Source organism: Gambusia affinis, linkage group LG04 (assembly GCF_019740435.1).
Source record: "Gambusia affinis linkage group LG04, SWU_Gaff_1.0, whole genome shotgun sequence".
Taxonomy (NCBI): Eukaryota; Metazoa; Chordata; class Actinopteri; order Cyprinodontiformes; family Poeciliidae; genus Gambusia; species Gambusia affinis.
Genome location: NC_057871.1, coordinates 10,596,960 through 10,614,362, shown reverse-complemented (window position 1 = coordinate 10,614,362; position 17,403 = coordinate 10,596,960). Strand labels below are relative to the sequence as shown.

Below are 17,403 nucleotides of genomic sequence, written 5' to 3'. Positions count from 1 at the left end.
GCAACTGGACAGTTGAACATTTTTAAAAACAAACATTGGATAGGTGGTAATTGGATAATTTATATAGGTCAAAATATACATCATTAAGGAGCAACTTATTATTTTTTCTTTTTAGCTAAATTGGATTTTAAACAATTCAGAAACTGCAAGCTTTTCTCATATAGCAGTTGTGTGAGACCCTTTATTTTTTAGATCTACAGACAGGTGAATGAGAATAACTTATGGTTTGATGGATAGTTTATTATTGAGCAGGTAAAGAAAATATAAACTAAAAAAAATATTTGAGAATTGTTGACTAAGTAAAATTATATCCTTTGAGTATTTTTAACATTAGAAGATCCAGTCATGTGGCAACATGTTCAGACAGATTGGCCAGCTCTCCAGGGTGAAACATGATGGCAGCAGTCTTGCTATGGGTTGCTTTGTTTGCAGCTGGGACAGAAATGATCATACTAATACTTTTGATCACGTTTATCCAAAACAGGAGCCTTGTTGTTGAAATGTAGATGTCTAGTTATAGTCTTCTCTTTGCTTTTCCCCTCACGCTTTAAATGTCACCATCAGAGAGTAGCTGTTTCACAGAAGATGGGCTCAGATCGCGCTGCTCCACTGGATACAACTCTGTCTAATGTGCCATCATTGCAAAAATTATTCTGGGTGCACAATGGCACAGAAAATGGAAGTTAGAGGGGATTCTTCCTCTAACTGCCATCTACACACGGGAAAAGTTGAGCCACTCGACTCAAACATTTAAAAATATAAAACATCACACTAACTCATCGCAAAGTCGGATTTTTAGGTTTAACGCACAGTTTTAAGTACATCATGAAAGGTTGGAGTCTTTCTTTTATTGAAACAAATACACATATATATTTGAGACTTTCTGGGTGGGGCTAAGAGGAGAAAGTAAAAAGGGGTGGAAAGTGAGTGAGAAAACAGGGAGATGTGTGTGTTGAGAATTAGAAGCAGGGTGTGGACACACTTTTACACATTCCCAAGCAGCTGCTGCGCCCAGACTTGAAGTGCTTTCAGGTAACTTTTATTCATTCTGTTTCTATTTCGGAGAAGTCCCGGATTACAGGACATACTCTGCGGAACTGTGTTATCAGTTTTATTTGCTTTTATAAAGAGAGATAACCTTAGCCGAGTGCACTTTAAAAGCGCTGAAGGGTAAAATAAGCACAATAAGGGCGTCAAAGAGGTTGCACATCTAATATAGTCATTTTTGCTTTTGTGCAAGTTAGAGTTATGATTCGTTTTTGCCTTGCTGGATTCTCGCGCTCTTTCTGAAGTTGTTGACTGCGGTGTCGGGCCTGTGTGCGTGCGTGCGTGTGTGTGTGTTTAACTGAAAGGGTCCCATTTGGGAATGCCCAAACACGTCCAAACAAACGCGCCTTTCTCGTCGACGGAAACTGCGGGAAGCGGTGAAAACGAGAAGATAAGCGAAAAGCAGGAGTTTTCAGAGCATTTAATTGGGGAGGAATTGACTTTAAGTTGCTAGAAAAGAGGACTGAATTGTAAAAGAAAGCGCTTTGGAGCGTCAAACCGCCTGACTGTGCGACGTGTCTGACTCCAGATGTTGTTCAAAAATCCTCCTGACTCCCGGGGCGTGTTTGGATTCGCATGTAATGGCTCTCTCTGTCTCTCTCCTCTCTGTTTTCAACGTCTTTCAATGTTAAATTGTTTAACTGGAACTCGTGCTGCGTGTTAATTGATGCGTCCTATAAAGCGCATGTGAGTGGAAAATAAGCATTGATGTGATTCCGTTCGCATTCCTCTCATTTATCAATTTTCAGAGTTGTCACAATGTTGGTGCTGGCAGGGATCGTCATTTTGCACGTCACCACCGTCATCCTACTCCTGGTGGCCACCATTGATAACGTGAGTGCTTTTTATTTTCTTACTTAGGGGTGCGGAAGTGGTTTTTCCCCCCACTAACTACGCATGGCAAAAACAAAGCTGGGAACCAAATTTTCACTGTAGGAGCTTAAAAAATTACACTGAATGACAAAAATCCCCGCTAAATTGTTTTCAATTTGGATGATGACATCACAAGAGGCAACAGAACTGATTTCATGGGTTTGGGTCAGTCAACCCCTTCACCAATTTATACCCGATATTTTGCCATTTTAAAATTGCAACCATCCTTGGCTAAAAACCTTTGTAAAAGTTAAATAAAGTTAGCTGAGATGACCATTGATCACTTGTGTACACTAGTAGATTCAGGTTAGAACAAAATATATAAAAAAATACTTTAATTTTGGAAATTTACAAAAAGGAGATGGCACCCATTTGGCAGAATGACCCAGTTCATGTAACCACTAATGAAAGCAAGCCATTGTGAAAGCTAGACTGCAGCTCCAACATACATAGTTTCATGTTTTACTGTGGAAAGTTTTTTCACTAGTAACAGTGGACTGTGAGCAGTTTATGATGACAACAACCTGTTCATGTTAGCTGTGGGGTGATAAACACTGATGCTACTTTAACTAAATGTTGTATTAAATGTTCTTGGCTCACTTGAAAGCAAAACAGAACTTAGGAAATCCTGAAATATTATTAAGCTGGCTAAGTCATTACACATTCTCAGATTATCAAAATAAAAGCGCTTCCTGCTCTGTTCATTCAGAAATCTTTACTGAAATACATTCCAGATTCCTTAAAAACTGTAAAACATCCATTAGTTTACTTTTTAAAGGAAGCCTCCAAGCAGATGCCTACTTTAGCGTCAGTATTGGTTAACAGTTAGCCTGTCTCTGTAATCACTTTGTGCAAATCTTTATTCCAGATGTAGAAGTCTTGCTATTAGTTGACCCTTAATTATGAGACTTAAGTACAATTTCCTTTTCCACTTAGCAGTAAGAGTCTGAAAAATAACTATAATTTCAGGACTCATGATATTACCTTACACAAAGACTGTGTATGCTAACAACAGTGGGATAGCCCTTCAGGAAACATCCTTCACATTGATTAGAAATGATGTGGATTTTTAATATCAGAAAGTTTTATGAAAATATTATTTAACCTTGCCCCAACCCTGAACTTTTAACATTTTTGGCAAATATTCCTGAAATCCATGAGGTGTTTTCTACTGCATCTCCAGTGTTTTGGTGTGAAAATAAATAACAACATGCAAGCACCTCAAAATAAGGAATTAGATAAAAACAATAGTGAAAAGAGAATAAAAAGGACAAAATTTTCTATAAGAACTGTGATTATTTGCTATATGCCCTATGTGATGTCAACAAGTGTGTGTGTGTGTAAAATATTCTTACGAAGACTGTGGATTTTGTCTTGACTAAACAATGCTCTACAATAAAACAGCAAAACGAATAGAAAAACCAAACATGACATGTTGTTTTGTATGTGATTTACCATGTTTAGAGTGAATTTGATTTTACATAAAAGTCTGACTCTTCGCATTAAATTATATCTCAGTTCTTTATAGTTCAGAGCAGCCTAAGTTTTCAACAATGCTTTTCCCTGCACCTTTGGCCCCACAGTGCAAGTGTGTAAAGAATCGAGAATAAAGCCTGACTTAAATGTCAAATTATGTTTTCACCGCCCACTGTGTTGCAGATCTTCAAACCTCCACATGCACAAAAACAAGCAGAGCAATGTGTATAGGATAATAAAAAAAACCTTTTTAAGACAACAGTGAATTGGTCTGCCCACACTGATGAACACACACGCACGCCCACACACATTAGAGGGAAAAACAAGATGAGGAAAGAAACCTTTGCCAAGAATACAACTTCTGAATGTTTGCATTGTAATCATTTTGTGCCTCTGTATGTTTTGACATTTATTCTTGTTTTCAGGCCTGGTGGGTTACTGACACTGCATACACAGACCTGTGGGGCAGGTGGGACTTAATAAACTTAGACTGGCATTATAGCGATCTGAAGAAATACACAGAAGTCCAATCAGGTTTGAATACAAAAAAGAACAAAAAACTAAATTTAAAATGAGCGGTGTTAACTGAAAAAGTAATTTTTTTTTCTTTTAACTCTCCGTCTCCCTGTAGACTTCCTCCAGTCGGTGCAGGCCACCTCGGTGCTGGCCTGCTTTTTCACCATCCTGGCCCTGTTTGTGTTCGTGGCTCAGCTGTTTACCCTGCCCAAGGGGCAGAGGTTCATCTTCACTGGCATTTTACAGTTAATCGCTTGTAAGTAACCTGGAGTCAAATGCAGAGTGCTGCTGTGAGAGATATTGATTCATGTCCCTGTTTCGTATCACTGCATTTTGTTTCTTACGGATGCCACATGCTTGGCTGACCGAGGTCAATGATGCCATTAAACCTCGATGCCTTCAAAACGATGCAGACGATTGAAAAAAAAAAAAAAAAGCAGAAATAAATATGAGATTTTGTAGCATTATAAAAAGATGCATTATTAGTAATCCCTAAGGCTAAATAACTAAAAATAATAACAATGTGTTTGAGATCATGTTTTAAAGGTCAGAGAAAACATGTGGCGCTTGAGCCTCCATGCACAGATCAGCTCAAATGAGATGCAAATCCTAAACTGTAAATGACAGCTTATGTTTGCTCACTATGTAGGTTGTTATTAAGTTATAAATTGTGAACACTTTTCCTCATGGTCCTTCATACTTACAGCCACATATTCTGACTGCAACAGTAGTTCTGTTACCATCTAATCATCCAGCACAGATCCATCACTGATTACGACCATCCAATCATCTGCAGTCCATGGCTACTTCTCATTGCTGTTTACACGCAATCAACAGTTAGTGTTTGGCTGCTTTGGATGTACATACATCTTCCTTAACCTGATCTTTTAGTCCAGTCACACATAATAACGCCTGACTTGGTTTTGGTGCAGCATACAGTATGATATAAATGCTTTTTCAAATTTTTGGTTTTTATATGATCACAATTTTATGTTACACAGAGTAGCATAAAGTTGTGAAGCTAAAGAAACATTTTAATGATTTAAAATTTTTTATTACAATAAAAAATTTGTAATAAAATTTTTTATTATTCAGCTTCTTTCACACTGATACCCTAAAATAAAATCCAGTGCAACAAGCTGCCTGGAAAACCCACGTAATTGGCAAATAGAGTCCATGTGTGTGTAATTTAATCTCAGTTTAAATCTGGCTGATTCACAAAGACCTAAAAGGTTTGTTAGAGAACACTGGTGAACACAGTGACAGACAACTAACAATATACTCCTGAAAACACCTTCACATCTGTACATGTGAATTACAGGGTATGTTTCTACCAAAGCTGGTAGAGTCATACCCTAAACGAATCGCAGCTGTGGTTGACGGAACAGGTCTTTCAGCAAAGTATTAACTAATTTTCTTTTCATTTAAAAAAATGTCCTACGTTGTGTTGTTCTATCACATAAAATCTACATGAAATATTTAAAAGTTTGCATTTGCAAAGTGCCAAAATGTGAAAGAACTCGTCTTTTTTATAGCGAGACGAGTTGCTGGGAAAACCTCTCACCCTGGCCCATTCTGACGTTTGGCAGTTTGCTCCCATCTTGTTTGTTCTTACAATAAATGAGAGATTCATCGATCTGGGAACAATAACTGTGTTCAGATATCTTCCAGGAGTTTTATCGTCCTTTCCATTGTTTCAGCTGTCAGTGCCTTTGGCTGGGCAACGTTTCCTGTCGATCTGCCAGCTCACTCAGCTCTACAAGTACAGCTTTTTAACTGTAGACTCATTTACAAGATCCTCTTAAATTCAACTTGTGTCAGTCCTTTCAGTATGTTTTAAGACAATTTTGTCTGATGCACATATGTATCAGAAAATGTTTAGGATTTTTTATCTCAGGCAACACCCAAAGACTCCTCCAATGTCTTTACAATCCCCAGTGGGGGATACAGAAGGGTGGGTCAGTTTCAGACTCATGTTTCTATTCAACTAAAGAATTTGACCAGGTGGTAATCCACAGAAACGTCATTGGCTTTTAGGAATCATAACTTGTCTCTTTTCATCTCACAGGAAGTGAGAAAGTAAAACATTTAAGCTGTTTTAAAGTAAGAGAGACGTCCTCAAATGCCGTGACCGTGTTTGTGTTATTGTGTGAAAGCATGACAATGTAGCAACAATAAACAATAGAGGAGAAAAAAGATCTTGTCTTAACATGTTCCTTTTTTACATTGTCATCTCAAAAACAAAGATTTAGTTGAAGTGTAGCTCACCAAACAGCTGCCAGTGAGCTGAGGATGCCTGGGATGTTACATTATTCAAGGCACCAAAGCTTTGTTGCGTCAGTCACGATTCAAAACAATTGGATTTTCCCATCCTGGAAGCCTCCAGAGGTGTTTTTTTTTTTTTTTTTTAGTGCACAGCCATGTACTGCAATGCATTGAATAACCACATGAAAAATACTTGAATATGGCATGGATTTTAAAAATGACTATAATTGGTGTGATCCTTTTAGATGCTTTGGTGGCAGTTCCTACTTCTAATGGATCAGGTTGGCCCTGTACTGATTGTTTAAGGAAATAAACAATCAGTAATCAGCAGGTGATACCAAAAGAAGTGGACAGAAACAGAGGAGTTCAGATCCTCTGTGTTTCTGAACTCCTCTATGTTCAGAAACATACGGCAATCTCTATGTTTCTTCTGCAGTCGCTCGGTTTTCAGTCCTGAACATTTGCTGAGAATTAATAAATAATAAAGAAACTTGCACAAAGAACAGCAGCTGTGCTGACATGAAAAAGATAATGCGTGGCTGTCATATTTCTCATTTCATTTTACAGGCACATCTCAATAAATTAGAAGATCATTAAAAAGTTTTTTCATTTTAGTAATTTAGTTCAAAAAGTTAAACTTTTTTAAACTAGATTCATTATTAGATTAATTACTAAAATACTATTTTTATTCATCTTGATGGCTGTCTTACAGCTAATTAAAATGCAAAATGTTTCTCAGAAAATGGGATTGCAGTGTTAAATAAGACATAAAGTATTTTTAATACAGAAATATTTTATAGTCCATGCAAATATATGGACACCTGCTGACTTCACAGCTGACCAATAAATAGCTACTGACACCTTCCATGAGGCCGAACCACAAGAGGTCATTTATAAAAAAAGCTTGCTTGTCACAGAGTGCTTTATACACGCATGATAATTGAAAGTTGAGTGGAAGGAAAAAGTATGTTAGGAAAATCTGCACCAGCAACTGGGATAACCATTGATAGGTATTTTTTAAACCTTCATAAAGAGACAACCACAGACAACGTTTATGAGATTTCAACCAAGCTTCTGCAGAAGGAGAAGACACAGCAAACCACTTCTCCAAGGTGTTTACCATGCGTTCTGACTCCCTGTAGCAAAGCCTGTCTTTTTATTAAGCAGGAGGAAAGAAAGGAGTCGGAAGTGAAATGTGGGAGAGTGATAAATAAAAAGAAGGGGGCTATTCTGAAACAAGGAAGAACTTCATTCTACACACTCACAGTTTAAGGAGTATACCAAGATAAGAAGCAGCTGCAGCTTCAAGGTTTAGGGAAAAGGCAAGTTTTGTCTTTCACACGGTTTAACAAATTCTTCCTCTCTGGGGTGTGAATACTAAACCTTTAAATGAAAAGCAAACTGGTAACTACTTATGTAAGAATGATAACAAAACATAATTATTCTAACAACCATGATCTGTTCAAAGGCATGGGGTAGATTGCTGCAGTGTGAACTGCAGTAGGAGTCAGAGTTTCAAAAGCCAGCTCAAAGAGAAGCCTCCAGAAAACAGCTTTTTACATTCCTTCTGTTAAGCCAGAGGGTTTTCCAGAGGTGTAACTTCAGACAGTTCACCTTGACCAAGAACCAAGTACATGTACAGTAGATGGACATGCTTTCCTGTAGGCCAACATCTTGTAATAGCTGGTATTTACTGGTCTGATGTAAGATTGTAACATTGTGAGAACCTCGGTCTTGTATTTAGGGTTTGGCTTTGTTTATCATTTACAGCGATCATTTTTTAGAAATCATGATAAGAATGTTGATTTACCGTTGTCACAATAAATTCAAATTGATGCTTAAAATAGCCTCAAACTGTCTGAGTTGTTGAGATTGTTAGTTTTACTATGTTCTCCACCATTTTTTGCATTGAAAGTATCAATAAATATCAGCATATTTCAAAATATAACTAGATGTAATTACTGTGTGCAGATTAGTGATATAAATCACACTTTTTTGTGTGCCTGGTATGTTAAGGAAGCTCATTACAAATGGGTATGTGTAGGAATGATACCACAAAGTATTATAATAAAACTTTTAAGTGCATACTGCTAACCCCTACTTATAATAATCATTGTAATGAACTGAAATAAAAACTTTAAATAAATCAGAATCTATATAATATTAATGGTTTTACTGTTTAAACTGAATGGCCTGGAGCTGTACACAAGCCATCTTTCAATCTTGCTGCTGTTGACTTTTTTCCTTTTCAGAGAAAACGTGACTAATTCTAAAAATCTCATCTCTGTGCATCATCACTCCCCATTTCCTTCCTTCATCCTCTCCCGCAGGCCTGTGCATAATGACCGCAGCCTCGATCTACACAGCGCAGCTTCACACCACTGACAAAAAAGGAGGGTACGGCCACAGCTACATCCTGGCGTGGATCTCTTTCGTCCTCACACTCTTCCTCACCATCACCTACATCGTCCCGAGGAAGAGGAATGAGTGAATAGGAGGATGGGGTCCGTGCTCCTTTGTCCTTTTAGTCATTTCAAGACTTGTCAGCTTCATCCTCAGTTAGGAATATGTTGGAATGCTAACGAGCCAATACTCTTGTTTTGATTTTAACAAGTTAGAGTAGGAGAGTGGGACTGTAAGTGGATAAGATAAGGAGCTTTCATCTGTGTAACCTTAACTAATTAATCATTTATCTCTGCGATGTAGCTACTTGTAGGTCTGGAAACTCAGGCCAGACATTATCAGCATTTTAAAGTCTGTGTGAAATGTTACTTGCTGTTCTTCTGACTGTGCCGATTAGATTTCCGCTGCACACGTCTGATTTGTTCATCTAAGTTTAATTTGTGAGTGGTACAGATCCAGTCAGAACTGTTCATACACTCGCTGGCATGCATTCAATATTCCTCAATTTTCAGTTTGCTGAGCTAATTTATATGTTAAACAAAAATGGAAAGAATTTTGAATTTGTTGTGAATTTTTGCTAATCCGTCCCACGCCTGAAAGCTCAAATGTACAATTTCAGAACGGATAAAGCAGGATGAGAAAATAAGGTCCTGGAAATCCATAACCCAATTGAAAATGTGTGTTCTGTGCTTAAAAGATGGGCCTCTGCTTGAAAACCAACTAATCTGAATGAACTCTACCCTTTTGATAGGAAGTATCCAGCCAGAATTATACCAAAAGCTTTCTTAGAGAGATATATTATATCAAAGGGTGCATATTTATTTTTGAGTGTTTATGGAACAAAAATTTTAGTCAAACTTGTGCATCAGATTCTTGTTTTTTTAAAATTCCTGAATCTACTTGTGGCATCATCCTGTCCTGGGAAAAAAAAAAAAAAGAGAAAAAAAAATGAATATGAAACTTATTCCTGTAATGAGCGGATCTAACCTCTGATCAGAATTACAGCTTATGTTTGACACTTATATTCAGGTTTTATTCCCCAGTGGTTGCTGACATCCTAAGACATGAGCGGTGTATCATTCATCTTTTCTGTTGTCGAGCTAAAAACTAAAGTTTCTAACCAAGTTCTGATGTGAAAAGATGAGCACCTCCAGAAGAAGCTCCTGGGATATACTGTATTTTAGAAAGATATGTCGAGTGAATCCATCATGTGAGGTAATTGTGTTGTGAGGCTGATAGTTACTACTGCCCTGTACCTCAGAGGGTACAGCGACTTGCCTAAACAGCGATAACAATGAAAACTCTTGAAACAAAAGCCTTACTTCACAGAGCATTTAATCGTTTTTCATTATTTTACATGTATGGTATATACCTTCTATGTCTATGTACAATGTAACCAATTATATTTTTGTAGCATTTTGTATTGAGTGTGCTTCTTTTAAGCTATGTTTTGTTTTCTGTTTGTAGTTGGCTGCTATCTTCTGTAAAGTACGTTTGTACGAGTGAACCTTAAAACAATCCAGGGATGAAGAGCGGAGGTGTTACGTTTTACCATTTAACAGAACTATGCATTAGACAATTTGTTTGTATTTACATTGGAATCTAAGCCATGTCTTTTACTAATAAAGTCAATTCAAACAAACAGACGCTGTATTTTACCTCAAGAAAACCTCGTTTTAAATCATATATGAATTGGTCCAGGTTGAAATGAGTAAATAAAACATAAAAATGTCTCTCCCAGAGTTCCTCAACCATGAAAACAACCCTTCTTCGGGTCTTACAACAGACCGCTCAGAAACGGGAGTATTCCATTACACACGGCATTGTTCCCAGAGGAAGTGAGTAAAGGCCAGGCTGTGCTAAATGCCTTGACCAGACGGTGCAATTCGCTCCAGAACCACAAGGTGGAGCAGATGATTCTGCTCTGCCGTAAGAAAGGGCCTGCAGAGAGAAAAGCCACAAAAATGTGATCAATATGGAAAATGATGGCGAAGCCTGGAAATGCTTCTCTGTGCAGATCACATGATGGGACGAGACATTTATGAATTCTCACCACAGCTCAGTCTGCAAGGACTTGAGGGACTCTGTGTCTTTCTCCTGACACGCCATCTGCAGAACAGATCTGCTGTTAGACACCGCACTAATAAAAACAGAACTACAGATTCAAATGAGCTTGTTAACGTCTCATATTTCTCTGTTTACTGCCACATAAAATGAGCTTCAGCAGCATAAGAAGGACAGAAACTCTTATTTTATGCAGAGCCTTACTATATTAGTCAAACAGCTTGAACATTTTCCACTTCTTGTCACATTACAGATTTCTATTTAATTGGGAATTAGGGGAGATTTTTGAGGCAGACTGGCACACAGTAGTGTATAATTGAGAAGTGGAAGGAAAATAAAATACTTTTTTTATTTACAAATTAAAACCTGAAAAGGTGACATGCATTCACTATTCAGCTGCCTAATTTAGTACTTTGTAGAAGTACAAGCACTTGTTGTTGTAATTACAGTTGCAAATCAACACCGTCAATATATTTAAGAGTAGGCCATTAAAAAGCACAATCATACTTTGATCAGTCTTTCTACTGTGCTTAGGGCCGGTTGAAATGGATGAAAACTTACCACAATATAAGGGCTTAATATTAGTCAATACCAATAATTTTTCATATGCTTTTTTATTTTAAATATCTGAAATACAGCCAAACTTTTTTCCTTTCCTTTCCTGTTTTAGCCACAGTTTCCTCACAAGTTGTACTAATCCATTCTCCTTTCGCTCCACATTGTTGTCTTTTTATTTTTAACTAGTTGTGAGTTACTGTGGCAAAACCTGAAACTACTGCTGCGCAAGTTACTCAACAGGTTGCTGCAAAGCAACCCAGGAGCGAGTGAGTTAGTTGTTGCCACCAACGTTGCTTAGCTGGCCGTGAGAGCTTGAGTGGATAAAGCCTTTCCTTTGCCTACATCCCCCAGAATACTCTGTGGTTCTGTGTCGCAGTTCAGTGAAATTATTGAACATTCTGTTGGACATATTTTCTATTGATATTAATCGCATGTCTATTGTGGCAGCCATTGTTATTAACTTATTGCCCAGCTCTCTAGCTTTATATTTAAAGTTCTTTTCCTGCTGGAGGATGAACCTTCACTGCTAGTAGGAAAAAAGAAAACAACCTTTTATCATTGTACTTCCATTTTATCATCATGTTGAGTTGATAAAACTCCAATAAAATACTTTGTGGTTGTACAAATAAAACACAAAATATTAACTGCAAGAAACTGAAAGATACTATGAAAAGTCTAGCAACACTGGTGCCGAATAGAGAAGAGTAATTATGCTGCCAAAGGGGGAAACGCAACCAAGACATTAATAACTGTCATGTACAGGGTATGAAAAACAACTTCTGCGTGCGAGGCAGAAAAGGTTAGGGACCTTTTGACTTGGCCAAGTACATGTATCACAAAACTCACCACTATAGACTGCAGAAGCAGGAACACATTCTCAGGCAGGAAGGTCACTGAAAGAGCAAACAGCATTCATATTTACACCACTGCCAGGGTCATTCGCCTGATTCATGCTCAGAGTTTGACAGGAACTAAAATCGTTCACTTTTTCCCCTCCAACTCTCCCAAACAGTTAAATATTAAGGAGCATCTACCTTGGCTATGAGGGTCAAAGGACTCCCAGGCGTACCTCTCCAGGGTCTGGGCATGTTCTGGTAGTAACTTCTGAGGTGGAGGCTGCAAAGGAACACACACCGAGGCAGTTCCATTAAAATGTGATGACCTGCAGCAGTTGAGCTGTTTTAATGCCTGAAAATGTTTTGCTCCTTTATAGCTTTAACGGTTAAGTGTTGTTTATTTGTAAATCAATTGCAGAATAACTGAGCTTAATGTATTTTACAAAGATGAGTAGGCAAACATTTTACTCTCTTTACATGCAAAGCTGGTATAAACTCTGCCTTGTAGAACCATCTTCTGCAGCAGAAGGTGGTTCTACAAAGCACTGACTGAACAGGAATTCACACCACACAAAAACAATACCTCACGTTCATTTCACCTCACAAATTTGCGCAAGTTTGTTTAGTACTTGGAAAATTCAATCAACACACTGAAATGTACGATTGCTTATGTATTATGAAAGACTTGCAGGTATGTGAATACTTTTAGAAGGCTCCAGTGTTTGGCGCAAAAACATTTCAGAAGTATCTTTACATAACAATAACAAATTTTTTCACAAAGCTTACCTCAAGTAACATCAGCAGCAGAACTCTAGATATCTCACATTTTGCTACAATGTCCAGAAAGGCACCTTTTGATTGAAACAAAGAAACTGGTCAGCTTTTCAGTTCAACCACAGGAATAAACAACACTAGAGACAACATAGAAATATACAAAAGTCTGAGCAACTGAGAATGGTGACCAGCAGGCTCTGGTCGGCGCCTCACCAATAGGGCTTGTGGTGCCTGGCAGTTGCAGTCCTCTCTCCTGACACATCAGCTGCATCTCTGTGAACACTGATAAAGCACCGTCATAGTCACCTGCAAATCAGAGGAGTTGAATACAATGTCAAACACCTGGAATCAAGCCCAACGTACCGCAAACGACATGATCTCATTCGAATGAGCGAACGCAACTCACGTGTGAGGATTTTACACGTGGCTATCTCTCCCATGGACAGCAGAGCTTCTATAGGCGTCTGCGTCTGTAACTCTGCAGCCCTCTGGAAGTGAACGATCGCTTCTCCTGGTCTGTTCATTTCCTGTAGAAGTATGGAGAAAAGACTGATGGGCCATGTGGCTTACATGACCCTTAAAGCAAAAATGGAAACCTTCTTCATTAATCATACGGGACAGCTGGAAGCAACAATCCAACCTTGAGCGCGTTGCCAAGTTCCAAACACAGGCTGGCTGCCATCACAGGCTGGTTCATCTCAATGTACACCTGTAACACATTTTCACATCAGCATTCAGTCACAGCACAAGAATGCAGTCAGACTCCCATCTGTTTTCAGATATTACACTGAACGGAGTACTGCTGCTGTTACACAGCCTACCTTAATGGCAAAACTGTAGCAGTTGAGGGCAGCTTGAAGGTGTTCATCGAAGCTCGGAGCCTGCAGGGCTCTAATCTCCTTCTCAGATGACAGAAAGAGACGCGCAGCATCCGTTAAGGCCAGCGCTTCTCCTGGAGCATTAAAAAGGGTCTGCTCACACCTGTACATTAATAAAAAAAAAACATACATGGAGCTGAATGCAGAAGTGATTTGAGTCATTTTGAAATAGTCACATTTATTGGTCGCTGAAAAAAAAAAGTGGTGCAGTGTTACATTTTGAATCCATTTAAATATCAACATTAATGTGAGATTAAAACAAGATGAAAGAGAAATGGATTTAGGATTCTGCACATTTGAATACCGCCAGCTAATCGGTAAAATGTGTAGGAAAAATGGGAAAATGTAGCAGATATACAACTCGTTTGTGAGCCTGGACAACACTTTGTCCAGGCTTCATCCCCCATGTGGCATAACAAAATTTACCTCGACATAACTTCGCTTACGTTTTTAGACCACTTCAGACTTAGGAAACTTAGAACATTTAAAACCAGGTTCATCTGGCAGCAGTAAAATGCTTTATCTGCCATGTTTGTTTCGAAAGAGTAGCTTAGAGTGAGCAAAAGACTGGAGCTAAACTCAGCTGACTCAACAGCAAACACTCCGAGACACAAATACTGCTGCAGGTAGTAAAAAAAATATGTAATACCTGTAACGATGTAGACAAAAATATGGACATGGATACATTATTATAGTGGGTTTCAAGCCTTTAACCCCATACATTCATAATCAGATCACTCAGATCCAATAATAACATCAAATATCAACAACACTTTCAATAAGTCAATATAACCGCTGAGGAAAATGTCCCAAAATCTCCCATTAAGTCACCATCACAACCAAGTGAACAGCAGACTGAAATAACGATAAAGACGTCTAAACAACATTGAAATTCTACGTTGGCTGTGTGCACGCACCGAGCCATGGCCAGGTTACAGAAGGCAGCATACTGAAGACAGTCCTGCTGCTTCAGCTCCTTCGCCAGCTGACCTGGAAGCACGCATGCAGAAGGAAAATCAATGAAACAGACGAGGCAAACAGTGAAACTGTTCTACAACATCTGCTCCCTGTTACCACAGGGGCAGACCAAGTGACAGCGCTGGTGTCCTGTTCAGATCATTTCTCACCCTAACAAAGCTATTAAAGATATTTGTGGAAAGAAATGAGGACTGTGTGCAGGACACACAACCTTCATCCTGAAAATCAGGGCAGCTAAACTGAAAGGAAAGACACACGATGAAGAATTAAAACAAGCTTTTTTCTGTCCATGTTGAGTGAACACATTTTAAATCTGTTCTTTGTACTTTAATGCTGAATTTACTGCATTGTTGGTCTTTTTTATGCCTCTACAGGTGCATCCAACCTTACTAACCTGCCGTGTTTGTTGTATATAACAGGAGTAGCTTTATGCTGACAATCACTTTTTCTGTTGCCCAGTGAGCAGTTCAGTCTTTAGGATCATGATGAACAATCTACGGCACAATTATTCAATTTGTTACTTAAATATTGTAAACATTATTTCCTGTCAGCTATGTGGCAGCTATAAGAAACCCGACTAAATAAAATTGGATCAGTCAAAACTGTCTCACAAAGAGACAGATTTTCAGCTGTTCTTCAAGGTTTTACTACATCCATCTCAATCTTTAACAGTTGCTACAATTAAAACCTATATAGCCATGGAGCTAAATCTGTCTCTGATATCCTGACAGTCTGCAGACACAGAGTTTCACAACCATGACAAGAAAATGCCTCTTTGTGTCTATTTTCTGTTTCAGGTAACTGCTCCACTGGAGCCTTGACAGCCTCCTGATGAACATTTTTGTTTGGGCAGAAAAAGTGTTAGAAGAGAACAACAGAATAGACTAAATCAATGGCTCTTAAGCAATCTGAATCTTTTATAGACCTTTGCTAAGATTCATAATAGTCAGTGGTTGTTTAGGGCTATTTACATTTTATGAAATGTATTTTCTAATATAAAGACAGTTCTAAAAGCAGCAGGTTACAAGTTTATTCTTAGTTTTGTCAAACATTACTGCTACAAGAAAGAAAAATCTTACTCATAAGGAAAAAGTTTCCTATGTAAGGACTAATTATCAATATAACAATTAAGAAGCTATGCAGGTGAAAAAACATCTATCTCACGGATGCAAATATACCCAGCTGCTACAGACAGCAGATAATCTTGAATCCTGGAAAAGCATCGACTCACCAAACTGCTCACTGGCTTCAGCTACATTTGGCTTCCGGAGAAAACGTCTGCAATGAGAAACCAAAACCAGAAGCATTTACATCAAATAATTAGCTGAAGTGAAGCTTTGGATTAATCTTTGACCCGTTATGTGTTACAGGGCTTAAATCTGACAGTGATGAAGACTTAGAGTTTGATTAGGGATACACAAAATATAGCAACATGTTAATACCAGTGAACACAACAACAATAAGGCAAAGGATTGTTTGGAATAAGGATGGAATCTTAATGCAGTTAAATGTTCACACCTGGCACAGATTACAATACCAAATATGATACAGGTCACAGAAGCACAGATTAGAAAGAAACGAGTGAAAAATATGGGAATCTAGAGCAAATGATGTTGCCAACTTAAAGTTTACCAATATTATCGCAAACATGTGATTTTCTAATATTGTGAAGCCCAACTTATATGCAGCATATATTTATAGAAACCTGGAAACAAACATGTTTCATAGAAATATTAACACTATAAAATACCTCAAGTTCAGGGAGTCAGAGAGTGATATTATTGGCTTAGAGTTACAACTTGCCTCTTAGATAAGAACAAAGAGAGTAATGGGGATAGAGATCAAGCAATAGAGACATCTCTTTTTATTTTAGTTTTTTATATAATTATCCAAATATATAAAATATTTGGATTAATTTAATAACTTACATGGCTGCAAGCAGAAATATCAACAAATGCTTAGATATTTGTTTACATTAACAAATCAGTATTCCATACTTTAGTCCAATCGTATTTTTAATCTTAAAAAATAAGCAACCAGGGGGAGGGTTAAAAGCTAAAATAATTTTCTCGCTCTCATTTTAACGCAATTGTTATGCAAGAAAAATCCATTTGGTCACATTCATGTTATTCTTCTTGGTCTTACACCTCAATATTATGAAGTCTGACATTTCTTTTGTGGTTATGTGTATAACGATGAACGGCTTGGGGACATGTTTTCCTGAAATCAAACCAGCGACTACCACTAACCAATAAAGGTAATGCTTACTCAAAAAGGAATAAACGTCAAAGCTAACGTCAAGTTAATAAAAAAATAAGCAAACACATGCATTGCACAGATAATTAAAAAAAAATGGCAGAGACGGACAGCGACCGCTAGCTTTGGCTGTTAGCATTAGCCTTCAATGCTACATACAGCATTCAAGATAAAAAAAAAAAACGTTATTGTTCTTAACGTTGTCTAGTCATTTCTTTCAAACTCTCAGTGAAACAAAGTAAGTTAAAGTCTTACTGACTTCTTCAATTTATTTGACACAGCTCTGTATCTCGCCAGAAAATCGCCTTCCGCAGCCATGGTCGACACAGCTAAACAAACCAAACCAGGAAATCATTCTGACAGAAGCTTTGCGATTGGCTTACTGAAGATCTTTTCAAGGTTTCATTGGCTGGCGTATGCCGAATGTGTAGCACGTGTCCCAACAGGAAAAGTCCTAAAACAGATATTCTAAACCGATG

General features: G+C 38.0%; 2 protein-coding genes across 3 annotated transcripts; one reads left to right on the top strand and one right to left on the bottom strand.

Annotated features, from left to right (window-relative positions):
- Positions 1-927: 927 nt before the first annotated feature.
- On the top strand, positions 928-10,224 carry emp1 (epithelial membrane protein 1). 2 transcript variants are annotated; one of them, XM_044113731.1, is made up of 5 exons: positions 928-1,032; positions 1,797-1,881; positions 3,822-3,930; positions 4,028-4,168; positions 8,508-10,224. In XM_044113731.1, the coding sequence occupies exons 2-5, from the start codon at positions 1,807-1,809 to the stop codon at positions 8,666-8,668; spliced, it is 486 nt and encodes a 161-aa protein (XP_043969666.1). In that variant the 5' UTR covers positions 928-1,032; positions 1,797-1,806; the 3' UTR covers positions 8,669-10,224. The 2 variants fall into 2 exon arrangements, with proteins under 2 accessions (XP_043969666.1, XP_043969667.1); XM_044113732.1 differs by lacking the exon at positions 928-1,032 and adding an exon at positions 1,240-1,625.
- Positions 9,898-17,294, bottom strand: f8a (coagulation factor VIII associated). Its single transcript, XM_044113727.1, has 12 exons — positions 17,184-17,294; positions 15,900-15,946; positions 14,608-14,680; positions 13,634-13,793; positions 13,453-13,521; positions 13,219-13,339; positions 13,026-13,118; positions 12,825-12,889; positions 12,237-12,318; positions 12,049-12,095; positions 10,634-10,689; positions 9,898-10,521 (listed from the first exon to the last, which is right to left on the bottom strand). Exons 1-12 carry the CDS (start codon positions 17,240-17,242, stop codon positions 10,440-10,442), a joined length of 954 nt encoding a protein of 317 aa, XP_043969662.1. The 5' UTR covers positions 17,243-17,294; the 3' UTR covers positions 9,898-10,439.
- Positions 17,295-17,403: the final 109 nt, after the last annotated feature.

Excerpts from the sequence above, each read along its gene's own strand:
- emp1 (XM_044113731.1), top strand. The coding sequence starts at position 1,807 with ATGTTGGTGCTGGCAGGGATCGTCATTTTGCACGTCACCACCGTCATC. Across the intron at positions 1,882-3,821 it reads TGGTGGCCACCATTGATAAC|GCCTGGTGGGTTACTGACAC; the intron begins GTGAGTGCTTTT and ends TCTTGTTTTCAG. Across the intron at positions 3,931-4,027 it reads ATACACAGAAGTCCAATCAG|ACTTCCTCCAGTCGGTGCAG; the intron begins GTTTGAATACAA and ends GTCTCCCTGTAG.
- f8a (XM_044113727.1), bottom strand. The coding sequence starts at position 17,242 with ATGGCTGCGGAAGGCGATTTTCTGGCGAGATACAGAGCTGTGTCAAAT. Across the intron at positions 15,947-17,183 it reads GTGTCAAATAAATTGAAGAA|ACGTTTTCTCCGGAAGCCAA; the intron begins GTCAGTAAGACT and ends TTCTCATTGCAG. Across the intron at positions 13,794-14,607 it reads TGTAACCTGGCCATGGCTCG|GTGTGAGCAGACCCTTTTTA; the intron begins GTGCGTGCACAC and ends ATTAATGTACAG.